We start from the raw sequence: 21,548 nt of genomic DNA, 5'->3' as shown, positions 1-21,548 counted from the left end.
TGGTAAGGGATACGGCCAGGACCCAAAGCCATTATTCTCTGCTTCAAAACCAAGGACCCCTCTATAATCTCAGCTCCAGTAGCTTAGGACAGAACTAAGCATCCTCTGTTTTTTCGACAGCTTCTCCTCCACTAAGCAAACACTGCTAGCTGTCTCTTGCCTGTCTATTTTTGATCCTGGGCTCTGCGTCCTCCCTTAGCATCCCTCCCACCCCCAACTTTAATTAGAGCTCGTGATCCACTCAAGAGCTTGTTCTGTGCATCAGCTCCTCCATCACGAGCTGCTCGTGTCTCTCAGCTCCTCACAGCAAAGATGACCGAGAAGAGGACACATAGCTTAGAGTACAGGTGATCTGCCAGACAAACCTCTGGGGAGAGCAAAGGATAAAGCCACCCCGTACCACAAGGGCCATGCTAGACTATAACGTTTGACCCTTGAGAAAGCTCTTCCCAACTGCTCAGAGGCAGGCAAAGCTCAGAGCAGGATGTGATAGGACTAAATTCCTGTGGAAATGACAGGATGCAGATACGTGGAAGATAATTGTCCCGATTGGGACCTAAGGCAGAAGTTTGGCACAAATGGAACTTGCATAAAATAAAATGAAATAAAATCTCAAAAGCAAGGGAGAAATACACGGAGCTTAGTGCAGTTCCATGACTTAGAGCTGCTGAACATTTCCACTGAGGTTGGATTTAGGTTTCTGTGGGCAGAAGTCACTGCAGGGCTGAACCCAGGGACGGTTCTCCTGGAAACACCCCAGCTGGGGCCATCTGACCCACCAGATGGCAGGTCCTGCCAGGGGCAGGCGTTGAGTGGTGGCTGAGCTGGACTGGGGCTGAAGGCTCTTTTAGAAGTGGGACCACTGCTGTGACATTAATAAAAGTTTGGAAACTACAGAAAATTGAAAGGAGGAGGCGTCAATCCTCTCCTAGGCATATAGCCCAGATACAGCTGTTATTGTCATTTTATTATATTTCATTACAGCCTTTTTCTTTCCCATGTATTTTTGTGAGCATGCTGTGTAAACAAATTTTGTACACTGTCTTCCCCCCAAATGGGCTTCTGCATGTTATTACTTTGTAAAAATTACTTTATTAGTTGCTCTATATCCTGTCAAGTGAGTTGGAATGCTCCTCTTTGAACATCTGAGTCATTTCTGACTTTTCACTATTGTAAAGACATTTGTACATAGGGTTATTTTCCATATTTGAGGTTATGTTTTTATAAAACACCTACAGAAATACAGTTCACATATCAAAGAGCACAGCTGTTTTTAAAACTCTTGTTAAAAATTACCAACTGGCCCTCTCAGCATGACCGTCCGTGGGCCTCCCTCAGATTCACCTTGCAGTGTAGGCTTTGGCTTCTCTTTGCTATTTTCTCATTCATTCATTCATTCATTCATTCATTCATTCATTCAACAGTTATTGGGTCCCTGCTGTATACAAGGCACTGCTGTGTGTGCAGCAGAAACAAAAAATGAATCGGACACATCCCTGCTCCTTGGAGAACTCTCGGTCCAGAGGAGAAGATGGATGACAACACAGCATGCCATGTGGAGTCCGGGGAGTTGTGTGCCAATTGCCGTGTCTTTCTGGACAGCCCTTGTGGAGATGCCTGTGGCTAGGCTCCCCCTGGGGCCAGGCTCCCATTCCCTAATCCCAGTGTTCCCAGGAGCACCTCCCACGCTTCTCCTTTTTCCAGAATTCCTCTCCTCTCGCCCGCTGCCCAGCAGGGATCCTCATATTCAGGCCACAAGATGCTCAGATCTCCTGAGCTGATAACTGTGTCTTCAGCTTCCTATCCACACCAGCCCTCTTCAGACAGACCATGTAGTCGGATTGTCTGACCTATTTCATCTCCTGCTGCTTCTGTCTTTTTTCTCTGTAGCCCAGAATCTCTGGTCCAGGCTGCCTGAGCCTCTGAGCTCTTTTCTCCATACATCCCAATCAGTCCTGAGTTTCTCAGCCTCCTGCTGGGATGCAGAGAAGATGCCTGGGTAGAGGCAGCAGCACGGTGCTGGAGACATAGAGCATTTCCGCCATCCCTGTGCCACTTGGGTGGTCTTTGGGAAAAGATCTGGGAAATGGCCCTTCAGAGAATTAAACAAATGCAAACAATTCAGGGGACAGAAGATTGGTTTTTTTGCAGCTTCGTTAGGTGCAAGCTGTTGGTCTGAAGTTCTAATGTTATTTTCATTTTTTTCACTGTCATAACCTGTTTTGAGGTAAGAAGAGTTCATACAGTTTTTTTTTTTTTTGACAACTTTTGCACAGAGGCAAAGTTGATACAAAGGAAGTCATTCCCTCCTGGTCCCAGAGGATAGTAACAGTAACACTTTAGCTTGCCTCTAATTACAGCCACCATGACAGTTCATATGTTGTAGCAATAAAAATAACCATAAACCTTACATAATCATTAAAGTTAAGCAAACAGCCCCTCACTGCATCATAATGTACAGGTAGTTGCTCATAATCCAGGAACAGCATTGGGGCGTTCAAGGAACATCTTTCCTATCTCCACAGTTTCTTAAACAACTTTAGAGACATATTTTTATTAAGTATATGCAAGGCAGATGATCTTAAACCTCAAGAAGAGCGTGCATAATAATTGTGTACTCTTCTAATGCTCTCCGAAGACCTATTCAGAGTCCATTCTGAAAGACAATAATATATCAAGAAGTTCTGCAAACTTCCTCCTAATGAAGACATGCCAATTTGAGACCAAGAATGTGGCCTCAAAGGACAAAATAACCACTGCTCTCAGTCTCTCGGTGTTTTGCTACTTTATTTCAGAGTGATTCAAAATCTAATTAAATTTCTAAACTCTAATGAAATTACAGAAGAAAAATCATTTAGGATTATATTATGTACAATTACTCACAGCTGAAAATTACAGTTACCCTCTTTCACCAGGACAGAATCTCTTGGGAAATCCCTCGTTATTTATCCACCATGTAAATCTGACACTTCTCCCACTATTTACCGGTTGGAGGTAAAGCCGAATTAATTAAACGTATATATCCTGAGCTGCAACTAACAGGTGGGGAGGGAGCTCAAGGAGAGGGAGGAAGCATGTGGGCTGAGATTCCCTTAAGCATGTCTAGGATGGGTGGGGACAGACTGACACTGGGCAGATGCTCAGGATCTGGAATCTCTTGCACATGGGCAGAGAGGCGCAAAGCCTTGGATGATGAATTTAGGTGTGGATGTGCATCCCAAGCTTTGCTTGGTTTTGGGAATCTTAGCTTAGATAGAAATATGGGTTAGAGAAGGTCTTGCCACCAGAAGATTGCTTAGGGATCGTGGCCTGGATTTCTGTACTAAAAGAGTTCAATGACTTGATCAATCCACACTAATATAGATAATTAGAATATTTTGAGTAGTCAGCAGCTGGTTAGTAATTCCATGAAATCCATCTGTTTGAGGTTTTTCATCTCCTTGAATAGAGAGCTTTGAAGGTGTCATCATACTTACAAATATCATAGCTCACTGAAACAAGTTTGGCTTTGGGGGACTTGGACTTTCAAAAATATAGACAAGATAATTCAGACCTTAATTCTTCCCATTAGGAATGCCTAGAAAAAATAAATAAAAATATATTTTAAAACATGTGTTTGAAGGTAGCAGAGAGATAACAAGGGAGTGAAGAGTTATGAGAATAAGCTCAGGAGGTAAAACTGAAAAATGAACTTGGACTTTTAAAAGTTTTTCTTCTAGAGGCATCTTTCAATTCCACAAGAGGTGGCTGAGAAGCTGAGAAGTGAGTAAAGCTGCAAATAGCTTTGAGGGCTAGAACTCAGAACCTGCCAAGGAAGAGGAACCCTGGTAACCCTCCCAGGTTTGGGTCAGGATGCAGAAGGACTAATCCCTAGAAGAATGGTCAACCAGAAACAAACTGGTCCTTGAATGGTCTGAAACCCAACTTTAATTCATAATCATCTCTGAAATTGGATTTAGGGGTTGCAGTTTTGCTAGGGAAATCTAGAAGACTGTCAAAAGCAACATGAATCCATTTGAAGGAAGATAACATTGTCCCAGGGTTAAAGTAATTTTATAATTTTTAATTTACAATGTCAGAGTCATTAAAAAATAATGACCAGACATAAAAGAAGACACAGAATTTTCTGTGTTGTGTTTCAGAGCACACACACACACACACACACACACACACACGCAAAAAAAAAGAGAGAGAGAAACAACATACAATAAAAACAGACCCATAGTTGATTCAGGAACCAGAATATATACTTTGGAAGAACTATGCTTACTTTGCTCAAAGAAATAAAAGATAAAACTGTGAACATTGGTAGAGAATTGGAAAGTATAAAAAAGAATTAAGAAAATCATTCTTGTGATAAATTTCAATCACATGAAAATTATAGAGTACCAGAAGGAGAGGATGGACAGTATTAAACAGAAATGATATTTTAAAGATAATGGCTGAGAATTTTCTTTAACTAACAAAAAAATTAAAGTTTCATGTTTAAGAAGTCTTGAAAACTCCAAGCAGGATAAATCAAAAGAAAATTATACTTGAGCACATCAGAGTAAAATTGCTGAAAATGAAAGACAAATAAAAAGATTAAAGGTAGACAGAAAAAGAAGAAAAATAATCTATGAAGGGGCAAAAATAAGAGGCTGCCAGAGATACATTTTGGTGATAGCAATGAGGCTTAAACTTCAGTGTTCTTCACTTACATGGGACCTTCTTGGGCATTTGCTTATGTGGTCAAAAGCTCTTATAAAATTTACTAGTAAGAAAGTTTAACTCTAACTGTTAAGACCACTCCTTTTCCATTCCAAGTTCCCTGCATGTACTAATCACTGTGATGGGTGGTGTTAGAGAAGTTCTAGGAGTTTTGGGAATCAGGCAGATGTGAAGGTGAGTTGGGGATTTATTTAGTTTTGGTTTAATGGGATATAGTTGTGTGGTTCTTGGTTACTTTCACATATATCCTTATGGTTTAGAAACAGTTCTTAGTACCACACAGAGGTATAAGGTCAAAGGTTGCATCAAAGTCTGCATGTGCCTTGTAATGGTTGGCAGTGGAAGAATGTGGATAGTAGAGAAAAACAAAAAAAAAGGAATGAGCAAACACAAGGTTTGGAACATACAGAAGCAGAATCTAGTCAATGGAAAATTCTTCCACATCTTATATCTAATATGTGAGAGAAAATTGATAAGGGTTTCTCCAATTTTGGCAACAATCATAAACATTTTTTTTCTACGTTACCAGTAAGAGTGGCACTAAAGAAACTGCTATAAACAATCAGTAACAAAAAATAAATTCCAATCATGTTAGAAGAACTTTCCAAACTCTTTATAAAAGATAGTTATACGAAGATACACAAAAAATATGTAGCAAAAAAAAAAAAAAAAAAAACGGAGGAAAATGTATTCTAGTCCTTTTAGGCAGTTAATTAATAAAATATTATTTTGCCTTTTTAAGATTTTTGATATTTGTATTATTTTTAGTTTTTTATAAATTTGTAATTTTTTGTGATTTATTCTCTCATTCTAAATAAATATTCACTTTTGAACCAAAGTTTATGTTCCTTTTCTTAAATTAGCTTTCCCACATTTTGTAATCTTTAGACTACACAATACCTGGATCTGCTACTGTAGATAGCTGTCTTTAAAAATTATGTTTTTGTTTAACAACACATAGACAACAGATTGGGGCATTTTATAAATTTTCATATAAGTTGTTTTATACATTTTAATAGTTTTATAATTATGAGGTGTCCCCATAAACAAAAAAAGGCAATAAAACAATATTTTCAAAATGATAAAGAAAAATTATTGCCTCTGTTTAATTCTGCTGATATCTAGCAAAAAATATCTCATGCAAATGAAAGTGATAAAGGCTTTTTTGGAAAAATACAGAATTTGTCCACTTCAGACTCACATTGAAAAATATACAAAGGTATTCTTCAGGCAGAAGGAAAATGCTCGCAGATGGAAGTTTCGAGATGTGGGAAGGAATGAAGAGCAATGAAAAAAATACATTACTATACAAAAGAATCATCATCATCTAATAATAATAATCTCATCATAATAATCTCATTATTCTCACCATCACCTAGTAGGGGTTAGCATCTAGTAGGGCAAGGTACCCTCCACCAACAACCCTCATTCCTACCTCACACTCAGTCTCTTTTTTAAAAACATCTTAGCTATTCTTCAACTTGTGTTGATCTATATAAGGTTTAAAATCAGCATATGAAGCTCCTAAACATTCCCCTGGAATTCTTATTGTCATTATATCTAAACTATGCATTTCAGACAGCTATCATCTTTAGAATGTTAAATTGTCCCTAATATAAATGTGATGTTCTTTGCATTTATTCAAGTCTTCTTTAATGTCATTCATTGGAGATTTATGTCTCTACAAATGACTTGTGCATTCTTCATTAAATTTCCAGATAGTATAAAATTTGTTACTATTGAGCCTGATGTCTTAATATTTGAAAATATTTTTGAATTTATTTTTGGTGTCTTAAAAGAAAGCTATTGCTTTATATGGTTGCTTTGTGTTCAAATATCTAGCTTAGCTTCTTTATTAGTTTTTATAATTTTATATTAATGCTGTGGAGATTTCTATTCAGATAATTGTTTCATCTGGAAGTAATGGCAATTTCATTTCTTCTTTTGCAACATCAAGAACTCTTTTTGTTTTTAAAAATGATAAACAGGTTTTGAACTTTATTAAATGTACTTTCTGCATCTATTCAGAAAATTATATAACTTTTTGCCTTTGATCTACAGATATAGTGAACTACATTGATTGACTTTCTGATTTCAAACCATTCTTGAATTTCTGAAACAAACTTTTTTGGTATAGTTTATTAGTTGTCTTAAATAAGCAGTAGAATTGTATTGGTTAATATAAAAATATATATATTCATATGTGAATATCTTTGTTTGTTCTTCTCTTATCTGGTTTTGACACCCAGCTGATAAGAGCTTAAAAATAAGTTGAATAGGTTTTACTTTTTTTTACTGTAGAAATTTCTGTAAGAATGATTTGTTCCTGTAAAATTTGGTAGAGAATAATTATAAGGCTCATCTAAACATGGACTTTTTAAAGGAAGAATGTCTTTGATTACCTTTTCAATTTTTAATGGCTTTTGTATCTTTAAATTATCTATTTTTTTTCATTTTAATTTTGACATTTTATATTTTTACAAATTTTTGTCCATTTCTTTAAGGTTCTTAATTTTATTGTTGTAAATCTTTATAAAATTATATTTTAAACTATTGGTATCTTATTTATTTATACATTATTTCTTCTTTCCCCATTGTAAGTCTTGCTAGATGTCCATTGTGTTAGTCTTTGTAAATAACCAGTGTTTTGTTAATCATTTCTGTTGTGGGTCTCCTTTCTCCTCTATTAACCTCAGTAACAAATCTCTCAGCTTTACATAGGACATGTGAGTGAAAGATAACATTTCCCAACTTCTTTGCAGTTAGGTACAATTATATTACAAAGTTCTTGTCAATGAGATGTAAGAGGAAATCATGAGTCATAAGACTTGTATTCTCTCTTTGTTGAGTATAAATGTATTAGTATGACCTTATTTATAGTGTTAATCAAATTGTCCAACTTCTGTTTATTTTGTCTACTTGATCTCTCAGTTTTAGAAATAGATGTATGACATTCTCCAGCTAAACCTGTTTATTTCTCCCTATGGTTCTTTCCGTTATTGCCTTATGTATTTGAGATTACTTTTTAGGTGCCTACATGTGCCTGATCCTTATATTTTCTTTACTTATGTATGTATAATATTCATATGTATAATATTCAATATGTGTAATATTCAATTCATCTTTCCTCATGTAATATGCACCTTAAATTGTGTTTTATCCCATATTAAAACTTCCACCTTGTTTTTATATGTGTCTGTTACATTTGTTGTTCCTTATCGTCATCTTTTATGAATGTCTTTAAAAAATATATATCTGTTTAACAACACATGGACAATAGATTGGGGCATTTTATAAATTTTCATGTAAGTTGTTTTATAAATTTTTAATAGTTTTATAATCATGAGGTGTCTCCATTTATATATTTCAATTTTTATTGAAGTTCAGTACACATGCAGGGAATGCATATTCAATATACATGCAGGGAATGTATACACACAGGTACATACCAGAAGAATTTTCACAAAAGAGTACACTGTGTAGAGCTCCCAGTTCATTACCAGTACCCCAGATCTCCTGTGCTCCCTCTCAATCACTCCCACCCCAGCAGAAAGCCTATCCTGGCTTTTCAGTGCAGAAATTAATACGACCTCCTTTTGTACTTTACGTAACCTATCTGACTTCTTTTGCTTGAACAGTATTATATTAGTGAGACCCATCTATGTTGTTGTGTAAAGATGTTGGTTGTGCCTGTCTGTTACTATACAGAATTCAATTGCGTAAATATATAATTTGTTTACCTACTTAATTATTAGGCATTGTGATGATTTCCAGATTTTTGCTATTTCTGTTTGGGCTATGAACATTCTAATACATTTCTTCTGGTGAACATACACATGCACACATTTCTCTTGGGTATATACATAGAAGTGGAATTGCTGGGTCAGTGTGTGTGTGTGTGTGTGTGTGTGTGTGTGTGTATTTAACCTTCATGCATATTGCCAAATATTTTAGTGATTGTACCAATTTACCCTCCTACCAGCAGTATATGAGCGATGTGTTCGCTTGACATTTTCACCAACCGTTGGAATTTTCTGTTTTTGTCCTTTTAGCTATTCTGGTAGGTATACAGCAGCATCATATTGTAATTTTAATTTGCATTTCCCTGCTAACAAATGAAATTGAGCACTCTTTCATATATTTTTTGGCCACTTGGATGTCTTTGTGTGTGTGTGCGTGTGTGTGTGTGTGTGCGTGTGTGTGTGTGTGAAGTGCCTCCTCAAGTGCTCTGCCTATTTTTCTATTGAGTTGCTTGTCTTGTTTTATTGATTCCAGGGAATATTTGCTATATTCTCCCTACATATATATTCTGGAGATGAGGCCTGGGTCAAATACATGCATTATAAATGCCTTCTCCCACTCTGGGTTTTATTTTTACTCTTAATGATGTTTTTTGATGCACAAAATTTCTTAATTTTAATGAGGTGCAATTTATCAGTTTTCTCTGTTAGGTATTTTAGATCTTACTTAGGAATTCTTTATCTACTCCAAAGTCACAAAAATATTCTTTCCATTCATATTTATTTTACTTATTTTATAATCATTTCATAATTTACTTTTGTAGTATTCTTTTATTTTTCCCTTTACTATGCTTTTTGTCATTTGTTCTTTTTCTCTTTTCTTAGGTTTCCTTGGACAGGCTGAGTTTTCTTTTGTTCGTTTAAAACTTAAGCAGTCTGGGCGCAGTGGCTCAAGCCTGTAATCCCAGCACTTTGGGAGGCCGAGGCGGGCGGATCACAAGGTCAGGAGATCGAGACCATCCTGGCTAACACAGTGAAACCCCGTCTCTACTAAAAACACAAAAAACTAGCCGGGCGAGGTGGCGGGCGCCTGTAGTCCCAGCTACTCGGGAGGCTGAGGCAGGAGAATGGCGTAAACCCAGGAGGCGGAGCTTGCAGTGAGCTGAGATCCGGCCACTGCACTCCAGCCTGGGGGACAGAGCAAGACTCCGTCTCAAAAAAAAAAAAAAAAAAAACCAAAAAAAAAAAAAACTTAAGCAGTCCATTTTTATTTATGATTCTGATGTTTATCCCTAGCCTATTATAATCCATCCAGATGTTTTTCTCCCCATTAATTTATTGAGTTTTGCAATATCTGTGTCTTTATTGGAATAAGATAAATTCATTAGCATAAGTTAACTTCCATCTGACATCCTATCTTCACCTCCATGTTAATATCATATAGAATTTTAATTCTTGAAATATGTGTATGTGTATGTCCATAATTATTTTAAAAGTGAAAACAGTGGGGAAAATGAAAATGGAGAAAAGAGGGATTTTATAAAAAGCATACAAATTTTGCCTATTTGTTTGGTAATTCCACATTTGGGCAATAGACTTGAAATTTTTGTTTTTGTTTTTGTTTTAACACTAATTTCTAGTATCTTTCTTTGGCTTCTTAAATTTTTCTTTTCTGGTGAAGTATTTCTTCTGAGTCCTTTCAAAGAGATCCTGACATTTTGCATGACTGAGACTGTATTTTATCTTTGCATTTAAATGAGAGTGTGGCCAGATATAAAATTTTTGGTTTTAAGTTCTTTTACTTTAACTCTCCATTTTATGGACACATTCATTTTCCCTTGTCAGTGATGTTCATTTTCTCTCTTAAAAGTCTTAGAATGTTCTTTTTTTCTTTTCTGTGATGTTATTAAATTTTAGCAAAACACACATAGATGTTTTCCTTCCTTATATATCCTTTTTAACATTCTTTGAGCCATTTCTATGATAAATTAAATTTATTATTTATTCAAATATCCTTCATGCTCTTAACTTTTTTATCTTTTTCTAATTCTCCATGTATTTCAATGTTGACACTTTTACTCCAAGCTTCTTCTTCTTCTTCTTTTTTTTTTTTTTGAGATGGGGTCTCATCCTGTTGCTTAGGCTGGAGTGTAATGGCTCAATCTTGGCTCACTGCAACCTCCGACTCCCAGGTTCAAGCAATTCTCCTGCCTCAGTCTCCCAAGTAGCTGGGATTACAGGCATGTGCCACCAAGTCCGGATAATTTTTTGTATCTTTAGTAGAGATGGGGTTTCACCATGTTGGCCAGGCTGGTCTCAAACCCCTGACCTCGTGATCCACCCTCTTCTTGATATTTATTTTATTCTTTCCATTCTCTTATTCTTCTTTCTGGTGTTTTCTGAGAGATTTCAGGAAAACCTGAACTTTGAGAACTCAGTAATGAATTTTCTGCTATGTTCTTTCTTCTATCTCCTCCATTGCGTTCCTTATTTACATACTTTCATACTCAGTGACTCTAATTATTTTTTATGACTGCTCATTCCTGCTCAATGTTTCCAACAGTCTCTCTTCTCCTTGCGTATTTTTATGTGCTTATGTTAAATTACTTGTTTTACTACCCGTTCCATTAACTGTAATTCATCATGATCTGTTTAGTTTTTCACTTTTCACTTCAGATGCCCCGTTACCTTCTGTGTGAACTCATATTATTTTAGGACCATCGGCTGTGCTGGTTGGTGATCCGCACTAAAGGACGAGCACCCTCTCGGCTCCACTGGTGCCTTGTTAAGGGAGTTGAGAGCATGTTGAGTGTCATTCCTCTGGTTTTAGGATCTGGGTTCAGACACTCCTTAATTGGGCACCTAAGCCCACCCGCTAAGGCTTAAAGTTTATCTCTTTTCATGGGGCTGCTCAGAAACTCCACGTGGCCCTGCTCTCAGTTATTATTTCTTTGCAGCAGCGCTGTGGACGTGCGTGCCCTGAGAGTGTGGCAAGATGGAGGCAGTGTCAAAAAAGGCTCCGGGACTGGCCAGTCGGCTTTCACCTGTTGGTATTGGTCTCCTCTACTCTGGTGTCTTCCTGCTGTGAACACGTCACCTCCACCTGGCATTGGGCTGCCCTGCTATTCTTTTGCTTCCTCCAGGCAAGTGGGGTGAGAGTAGGTCAAGTAGAGGACTTCCCACCAGCCTGAACCTGGTGCAGGGTGCCTGGCCTCTTCTGCTCCTGGCTGCCAATTCCTACCGCGCACACTGATGCCCAGCTGCCTCTGTCTTCTCAAGAGTTTCTCATGGTTTTCAGTTTAGATCCTAGGGTTTCATCCATTTTCTCACTTCTCCGAGAGAAGCCCTGTGCTGGTCTACCAGGGACCCTATGCCTGTCCATTCAGGAACCTGTGATAAGTGTCCATTTATTTAAGTCATCCATTATATCTCCCAGTATAGATTTGTCGTGTTCATCTTATAGGTCACTCAAAATTGAGCTAGCTTTTGTAAATCAACATTGCAAAAAACAACAACAATAGCATTGACAACACACACTTAAATTTACTATGTGTTAGTCGATGTTCAGAACTATTAATTCACTTTATCCTCATAACAACCCTATGAGCACATTTTCATTTCTGTTTTACAAATGAAGAAACAAAGACAAAGATTAGTTCTAGGGTCAAAGTCATCTGGCCCCTGAGTCTGTGCTCTTAATCACTACCTTACAGCTGACTCTGAATTTCCTTTTTAAAAGCCTCACTTAACCCCAAGACCGTTTCTCTGTCCTACATTTGTTTATTCTTTTCCATCCCAAGTCTTACTACTTAGTAAACAATATATCCTGATATGACTATTAACCAAGTAGATAGGTCTTTGAGATTGTGTAAGTAAGAAGACATTTTTCATGTAGGTGCATTTTCAGAATTTTTACCTATAAGATGACACTTTTTAATACAAAGTAAATTGTTGTCTATACTTAATTCTTGTGATTCCAGAGCTGAATCCCAACCAAACTGAGAATTTGTCATTGACTTGAGGCTCATTTCCTAGGCAGAGAGGCCAAGAAACATGCTTATTACTCCTGAGAAAATGAGGTGGGGTGTGGGATCCCCAATATTTGGTAGTGTTCTCAAAGATGCTTCCTGCATGATATAAGATGGCCAGATATCAGGACCTCTTTTACTCACGGTTGAGATAAAGAAACAAGGCCTCTGGGTGGCTTGGTATTTTTGCTGTTCTTCAAACTCGATAAATGCGAACTTTTGCAACGTTCTAAGAGATAGGGGCTGAGAATGAAGGTCCTCTTTTCAACAGTGAGGAAAATACTGTATGGGCCATAGTTTCCTAATTTCACACAGCCTTCAGGTAGCCAAATATGGATGAAATTGGATGCCCAGCTTGAAAGAGCTGCTCTGTCCTCCAGCATCCCTTTGAGCTGGGCTCACAGAAAGCCATGCCTTGGTTTCCTTGGCTGGGAGGCCCGGGCCCGGTCTCCTAGGCTTTAACTCTTTGTATTTTCGAACATGGCTTTGGTCCATGGCTTCCCCAAAGTCCATTCAGTGGCTCACCGGCTCCTTGGCTCCTATGAGGCATTGGAAAAAAAACTGAGGGTGAAAGTTGCCCATGGGTTTTGGTGATGTCATTGTTTCAGAATTGATTACGTTAACAATGAAATTTACATTTGTACTTTAATGGACTTTATGCTTTTTTACCATGACCTGGACATATTTGGGAAAATTTAGAACCACAGTATTATTCTTGGGTTAGCAACAGAAGTGTGCATAGCCATACCGAGATAGGGAAAGAAATGAAGCCATGTGTATGTAAAAGCTAAGAGAGAATTTTTATAATCAGGAAAGAGTATAAAAAAGCAACACATACATGTGTATTTATGGTAAAATTGGGTCATATTTATGTGTATGATTCCCTCTAGACTCCCCCTAAATGCACACATATTCTTATTTTTAAGTCATATCTTCTACTAACTATGGGCCAAGGTGATATGGTTTGGCTGTGTCCCCAAACCATCTTGAATTGTAGTTCCCATAATCCTCACGTGCCATGGGAGGGACCCGGTGGGAGGTAATAGAATCATAGAGGTGGTTACCTCCATGGTGTTCTTGTGATAGTGAGTTCTCACTAGATCTGATGCTTTCATAAGGAGCTTTTCCCCACCTTTGTTCTGCACTTCTCCTTGCTACTGCCATGTGAAGAAGGACGTGTTTGTGTCCCCTGCTGCTGTAATGGTAAGTTTCCTGAGGCCTCCCCAGCCATCCCGAACTGTGAGTCAATTAAATCTCTTTCCTTTATAAATTACCCAGTCTCAGGTATGTCTTTATCAGCAGCATGAGAACGAACTTATACACAAGGTAACACTGTTCTTTAATTGCAAAAGTTCTTGCACAGATGGGCTGCAGCCATTGACCTTGTCTGCTTCCAATCTTCAGCTTTCTTCTTTCCCTGGAAGCAGGTATCCACACCCATTTGGTTACTGGAAGTCAGACGAGGTGGTAATGAGAAAGGAACTCTCATTTCCTGGTGAACACGCTTTTGCTTGGTTACCATTGTGTCAGATGTGTGCTAATTTTGGTTGTTTCCTGTCTTTCACTTGTTGTTTTGACTTTCAATTTCAAATAATTCGGTAGTGAGCATCCTTACATATCCATTCATATACTTTTGTTCAGTTATTTCCTTGAACTATGTCCCTTAAAGTAGAATTAATGGGACAAAATTGGGGTAAATTTTTAAAGCTAGAACTGCTAATTGCTAGAATGAGTGAAACCGTTACAATGTCTATCAACACAACCTTGCTGGAATTAATATTTGTTTTAGTTACTTCTTAATTATGCAATCTTCAATAAACATCAAATTTTCCATAATATATGTAGGTTTTGAATAAGGACCTTTGCCAGACCTTTGAGAGTGAAAGGGGATGCTATTATTATTGTATTAAGATAGTGGGCATAAACCAGGACTTTAGGAAAAACTCAGAGTCTGACCTTCCTACTAACAAAACAAATACCCATGCACCTACCTCACGGTTAAAGAGCCAGACCATTACCTCTGCATCTTACTGTGTGTTCCTTCCTCTCCCCTCCCTCTGCCTTGCTCTGAGAGATTAATCTCTCCGGAATGTTGTGTTTATCATTTTCTAGATTTTTAAAAATACTGTTTAATGAAGAATATATATATATCTCTAGGTTCTTTATTGTATAGTTTTGCTTGGTACCGGGCTTCATAAAATTAATGTAATTCTGTTTATCCTCTTTCACAATTTGATTTTTCATGTAATGCTGTTTTTAAGACTTATCCAAATTGTCCTAGGTGGCTGTCATTTATTCATTTTATAGCTATATGCTATTCCATTATAAAAATGTATCATAAATTATTCATCCATTTTCCTGTTGATAGATTTCATGGTTCCTCTAAGGTCTTTTTTGCTGTGACCAATTATGCTCTATGAATGTTCTTTTCTATGTCTCTGAATGTACAAGTGTGAGAGAGTCCCTGGGCATATATTCAGGAGGAGTACTGTTGAATCACAGGATACACTAATCTTCAACTTTACCAAAGAATAAAAAATTGCTGATGTTACACCATATATGTTCACATCCTTACTTACGTTTAATATTACCCAAGATTTTTATTATTGCCAGTCTGAAAGTATAAAATGGCGTCTCACTGTGGTCCTCATTTCATTTCTCTGACTACTAATGAAGTTGACTGGAATATGGTATTGACACCGTAGATTCATTTGAGAAAATGAAAATCCCCAACTTAAGGATTTTTGAGTTTTTCTATCCATGGTGACACACTTTTTGCTTACTTAGACCCTCTTTAATGCTGTGCACTAGTGTTTTCTCCATGTGTCTTGAGCAACTTTTGTTAGATTCATTATTCATATATATAAAACAAATGTATTATTATATATTTATTATATTCCTTAAATATGTGTATATATTATTTTGGTCATGTGGTCTAATTATTATTATTAGCATTTATGTATTTATTTAATTAACAAAATTGTGTGTATTTATCAGGTACATGTTATTTAAAAATATGTATATATTATGGAATAGTGGTTGTGTAATTTTATATTTTTAAAATATTTTTATATTTTTAATAACTTGTTTTCTTTTTGTTACTGGTATATACAAATTAAATTGCTTTTAAAAAATATTGACCTTGTATTAAGCCATATTATTATTTTTAACAATTAGTCTTGGAGTCTTAAAGGCTTTCTGTGTAGACAAACATATTAACATTCTTCTTCCTTCCCAATCCTCATTATTTGTATTTCTTTTTTTAAAAAAATTGTACTAGCTAGACCTTAGACAGTTTTGAATAGAAATAGTGATAAAGGGCATCTTGTTCCTAATTTTAAAGAGATTGCCTCCGTGTGGTTCACCATAATGATGACGCTTGCTGTTATATTTTAGCAGATAATTTTTCATTAGATTAAAAAAGCTTTTTTCTATTTCTAGTTTATTAGGAGCTTTTATCATGAATGGATGATGGATTTTATCAAATGTTTTTCTGTATGTATTAAGTTAATTTAACTTATTTTCTGTTTAAATCCATTAAAGTGGTGAATGACTTGGTCATAATAGTTTATCCTTTATATGTACATATACATCACTACATTTGATTTGGTAATTTTTAAAAGGATTTTGGCCTCTATGTTATTTACTGGGATTGGGATATACTTTTATTTTCTTGCTTTCTTCTTGCCTGGTTTTGGTAAAAAGATTATGCTAGGCTCACAGAACTGTCAGAGAATTCTCATTTTATTTCTATTATCTGAACTAATTTGTTAAAATTGTAATTTCCTAGTCCTTAAAGTTTCTAAAATTTTTGTAAAATTCTGTAAAATAGTTTGGAATGATATTTTCTTTGTGGCAAGATTTTTAACTATCTGATTCAATTTTCTGAAAGGCATCTAGACTCTTCTGTCTTGCTGTTTTTGTCTATTGCATTTCAGTAAGCTACATTTTCCTGAGATTGTGTCCATTTCATCAAAGTTTTCAAATTCATTGGCATAAGATTGCTAATAATGCCATTATTGCTACCTTTTTGGACTTATTTATTCTTAATATTGTTTATTTTTGTCTTCTCTTTTATTTTAATCCATTCTGTGAGGAATTTTTCACATTATTAGTTTTTTCAGAAAAAACTTTTAAGATGTGTTGATCCTCCCCATTGTATCTTTGCTTGCTTGTGGTTCATTCATTTTTGCTCTCATATTTATTGCTTCCTTTCTTCTGCCTTTTTTTCTGGGCTTTTTTTTTTTTTTCCCCCTCAAACTCCTCAGACTGGATGGTTATCTCATTCCTTTTTCAGTTCTTCTTTTCTAAGTATTTGCATCTATGCATTTCCTTTTAATTATTACCTGGCTTGCATTCTAGAAAATCAGATGTGCAACATTTTCATTATCATTCACTTCCAGCTATTTGTAATTTTCATTTTCATTCACTTCCAGCTATTTGTAATTTTCATTGTAATTTTTTCTTCATCTATGAGTTACTTAGAAATGTTTTAAAATTTCCAAGCCGATGGAAATTTCTATCATGTATTTTTGTTTCTGTCATTTAATTCAATTACATTGTGGTAAGAAAATATGGTCTATATGTCACCTTTTCTTTGAAATTTTTGAGACTTATATTATGGTCCAGTGTGTGACCATTTGGGGGTTATAAATGTTGCATGCATGCTGAAAAGAATGGCTATTTTCTGTTGGGTGCACGGTTCTATGTATGGCCAATAAACAAATTCGTGTGTCGAATCCTCCCTATCTTCAAATTTTTAAAAATTTTGCGTAATGATGGAGTTTGGCAGTTTCTTGTGACTTGCACTAAAGGCATTCACGTGAGGAGTGAATCCCGCGAACTCCCTGGCTGGTCCTGAGGGTGCAGTGTTAAGGACAGAAGAGTCCCAGGCTTGGTGACCTTGGAGGAGGCCCCGCACCCGAGTGAGGAACAGGACATCAGAGCTGCTGGAGTGGGGCTCATTTTTTCTGATTGGCAGTACAGTGACCTTCCTCACCTAGATGACCTGGAAAACATTCCTGCCAGGTGGGCTGGAGACTGGGCCAGCTGAGCATGAGATAAGAAAGTGAATTAAAGTGACTTCTTTCTTTTTTTTTTTTTTTTTTTTTGAGACAGAGTTTCACTCTTGTCACCCAGGCTGGAGCGCAGTGGCTCAATCTTGGCTCACTGTAACCTCTGCCTCCCGGGTTCAGGTGATTCTCCTGCCTCAGCCTCCTAAGTAGATGGGTGAATTGAATTCTTCATTCAACAAACACCGCTGGGAGCCTGCGCTGTGTCAGGTGCTAGGCCAGGTGCTCTGGGCCCTGCCCTCACAAGCTCCCAAGTCAGTGCTACCATCCTACACCAGTGACATGAGCAGCCTCACGGTCAGAACTGGGCGTTCATTACAGGGGTACGGGGTGGGGCACCCGCTCCTCTGGGTGCATCGGGTCATACCGAGAAGACACACAACCATCTTGCCAAGGTGCCGCGGCTGGGTGCCAGGGCATCTCATGAGATTCTAGCTTATGGGGTGTTTTGAGCCTCTGCCTGTCCGAGCAGAGAGCAGACTGCATTTTCCAGACTCGGAGGCTATGGCAGAGTGAAAGCAGAAGTAGCTGCAGATGCTTCCCCTCCTGAGAGTATGTAGGATGGGTTGAGCTCCCAAGGACATTTGGAGAGGTGTTTGGGAGCAGAAGTTCACGCTAGTGTTTAGATCGACTTACCCCATGCAAAAGTATTTTCAAATCAGTTTCTGACGACATTTGAATCTTAGTGATTTCACATAAAAATGGACCTGCCTGGTGTGGCTAGAAGCCCTGGGCCTGGCCTGAATGTAGCTCTGCTGTCTCCAGCCACTGTCTACAGATCATTGGGTCTGCACTGGCATTTTCTTTCAATACACTTAGAGGAAAGTGACATATTTTTCTTACACATGTTCTCATGAACTGAGGCAAAATTAAGAAAACTCCACATATTCCAGGAGAAATAAGAGAGTATGTTTCTTGGTGCAGGTGGAGACTGATCTTAATTTCATGAAATAAAGTGTGGACAGATGGAACTTGAAGGCACCCAAATGAAGCCAATTGCTTCTCTCATGACCAGCCTTCTCCACTCATGTCCATTATTTATATGAAACTCAGAAGGAACCAGAGCAGCCATGTAGAAGGACTCAGGGGGCATCTGTGGCAGCAGGGCAATCAGACTGCCTCTGGCTGGACCTCGGCAGGGGGTGTGCTTGTGCACGGAGGGCACATGCAGCCTGAGGGGCGTAGGCTGCCAGCCAAAGGCCTGGGTTTCAAGTCCAGCTCTCACATTTACTGCTGCGTGGACTCGGACAGGTCACATGCTAGGATGGCATTGGGCACAGTGGCAAGTGCTCATGGTGTTGGCTGCTGCTGTCAGGGATTTGACTGAGGGAGCCCAAGAATGAAAAGAGCTCAATTTCTGCCAGCTCAGTTGGGTGGGGGACTCAAGATTTGTCATTAAGTTGATTTATATTTTAAAAAGTGACATTTCCTGCGCATTTGAGTTGGTGGCTGAACAGCTAAGCATTGTGACAACGTGTAGATATAAAGGAGTACAGGAGCACGTGGCCCTCAGTCTGCTGGCTGAGCCTGTGTGACTACCAAGGTTCCTCCAGGCTAGGGACCTGGACGTGGGGCCTGTAAACTTGGATGGGAAAAAAATTACATCTCTGTTCTCTAACCTCTAAGGAACATTTAGCATCTTCTTCTAATAGTAGTGTGGTGAAAGAACCACAGCAATATTACCACCCAGTAACTTTATTCCTGGTAGGAATCACAGGTCTTTCCATCCACATTCCAGCTGTTACAGGTATCTCTCAATATCGATTCCATTTATCACCATGTCGAGATGGTGGTAGCTGTTTCATCTGCTGCCAGATCTTGCTATTTACTGTGTGGGTAAAGAAGCATGTATATTTCTATGTTGCAAGTTTAACAAAATATTTTGATAACTATGTGTTAATACTACTAATTTCTGTTATGATCCTTATCTATTTTAGTTTGGGGATTTAAAAATCTTATTCTGAGAAGAGAGTGATTGGCATTCCTAGACTCAGAAGCACCCATGGCACAAAAACAGTGACCAAGCTGGACTATTGGCTGGAGGGGCATTTCCTGTTCCTGCTCCAACGCAGAGGCTACTGCAAGGTCTGGACTGCAGGGCAGATCGGCTTTGCCCACATTCCTCTCTGAGACTTACTAGCATGGGTCGTTGGGCAAGAAACCACACCTTACTGTGCTTTGTTCCCACACTCTGTGGGGAGGTTTACAGGAGAGAACACTGGGTATAATACCCCAGCGTGTGCAGTGGGCCTAATCACAGCCAGCTTCTGGTGGAGGCCAGGACGACAGGGGCTTCCTTCAGCCCTGTATTCAGAGAGGCTGAGAGGAACTGAACAGCCTGCTGGCTGTGGCAGCGGTTTCCTTCCCCATCAGTCACGTGGGCCTTGTCCTGTCCCCGGAGCCTTGGGTCACATGGCTCATTGTGCCTGCGTTGCCAGGAGCCAGGAGCCAGGAGCAGAGCAGAGCGCCAACATGAACTTGGGGGTCAGCATGCTGAGGATCCTCTTCCTCCTGGGTAAGTGGGGATTGTGGGGATCTCTGGACTGGGGGACCTCAGTAGGCAGAAAAGTGGGAGAGCCTTAGCCCACTGGGGCTTGATTCCTAAAGCATAACTCTGTCCCTTTACACAGATGACGTTTCTCACTTTGATCTGGTAGTAGGCAATGATCTTGTTTGTCTCATTCCAGCTGCAACTTACAAATGCTTCTGGGCTAAAGGAGAATAGGAAGGGTCATGGCAGACGGAGCTTCAGGCTTGGGATCTAGAAACATCTGGGTGTAAACTGTGGCTGCGTTGCCAATAAACTGGAATAAGCTTCCGAAACTCTCTAACTTTCTGAACCAATGAGATAGGAGATAATCATGTTTACTTTTTGGGATTGTGAGATAATTAAGTTAAATTTAATTAAGTCAAATCAAAATACTGACATAGAATGAGAACATGTAGGCCTGTAGATGCTGCTATACAGTTAACGTTGAACCAAAACTCTCATGCAGTGAAGCAGACTCTTTGCTACTCAGAGGTATCTTTGTTTTTAAAAATTATATTTAATGCATTCATTGAAAGGAGAAAGGAGAGAGGCAAAGATAAAAGAAAATTAGGGCCAAATGAAGAGAGAGAAATATAAAGTCAGAGAAGTAGACAGAGAGGAAGAAACTCAGACAGAGAGAGAGAGAGAGAGAGAGACAGAGATGTAGAGAGATGGCTGGAAATATGCATAGATGGAGACAGACAGAGTTGGAGAGAGACATGTGGCTTTACAAAATCCCCTCTGACATTAACTGTTGTTTCCTAAAAAGGCAGCACATGTCCCTCATATATACAAAGATGTTCCTTCGCAGAACTTGCACTGGGCCAAGACTCGATGGGAAGCAGTCTGTCTCCAGATTAAATCTTGTGTCTCCAGACCAATAATTCAGACCACCCTGAATTACCAAATGTTAATTACCAATTGTATCCTGAATGCGGGCAAAGTTAGTGCTGTGGGCAGGTTTCCATCTAAAGTCCGCACTAAGCAGGGGATAGCAAAGACTTTGGCCTCTGGGAGTCAGCACGTCAGACAGACAGACAATCACAACATCCATCATTTTACACATGGAAACGGGCCCTTGGCAGTGACTGTGAGGGGATGGCAGGAACCAGCAAGAAGCAATTAAGAGTGTGCATGGTGGTTAGACGCAGTGTGCCTGCCTGGAGATGTGGTGGAAGGTAAGAGAAGTTGTAACTCTTATTTCTGCTTTTGACCTATCTAGATAAACAAACTAGTCTGCCCTGGTAGAAGAAAAGGAAGTTAAATTTAAGAAATCCAGTGAAAAATGTGCAAATTATATAAACAGGCAATTCATTGAAGAATTACAGACAATGAAACTTAAAAATGTCCAGTCTCACAAATAATAATAGAACTAACAACACCTTGCATTTTTTAGCGTGTCAATGTGCTGGGTGCTCTGCTAAAGATGTTGCATGAGCTCATTTGGTCCCCACAGCAACTCTGTGCA

General features: G+C 38.4%; 1 protein-coding gene across 22 annotated transcripts in view; it reads left to right on the top strand.

Annotated features, from left to right (window-relative positions):
- Positions 1 to 20,006: 20,006 nt before the first annotated feature.
- The window catches only part of TMEM273 (transmembrane protein 273), a 33,723-nt gene continuing 32,181 nt past the window's right edge, over positions 20,007 to 21,548 (top strand). For all 22 annotated transcript variants that reach the window (XR_006700862.2, XR_010577954.1, XM_065520715.1 and 19 more), the window contains exon 1: positions 20,007 to 20,065. Coding sequence is in view for 20 of the 22 variants with exons in the window: in XM_065520715.1 (XP_065376787.1) it covers positions 20,023 to 20,065 (43 nt within the window). In the remaining 2 variants the exon portion in view is untranslated. The remainder of the gene's footprint in view (positions 20,066 to 21,548) is intronic.

Source organism: Macaca fascicularis, chromosome 9 (assembly GCF_037993035.2).
Source record: "Macaca fascicularis isolate 582-1 chromosome 9, T2T-MFA8v1.1".
Lineage (NCBI taxonomy): Eukaryota > Metazoa > Chordata > Mammalia > Primates > Cercopithecidae > Macaca > Macaca fascicularis.
This window is presented reverse-complemented; position numbering and strand designations above follow the sequence as displayed.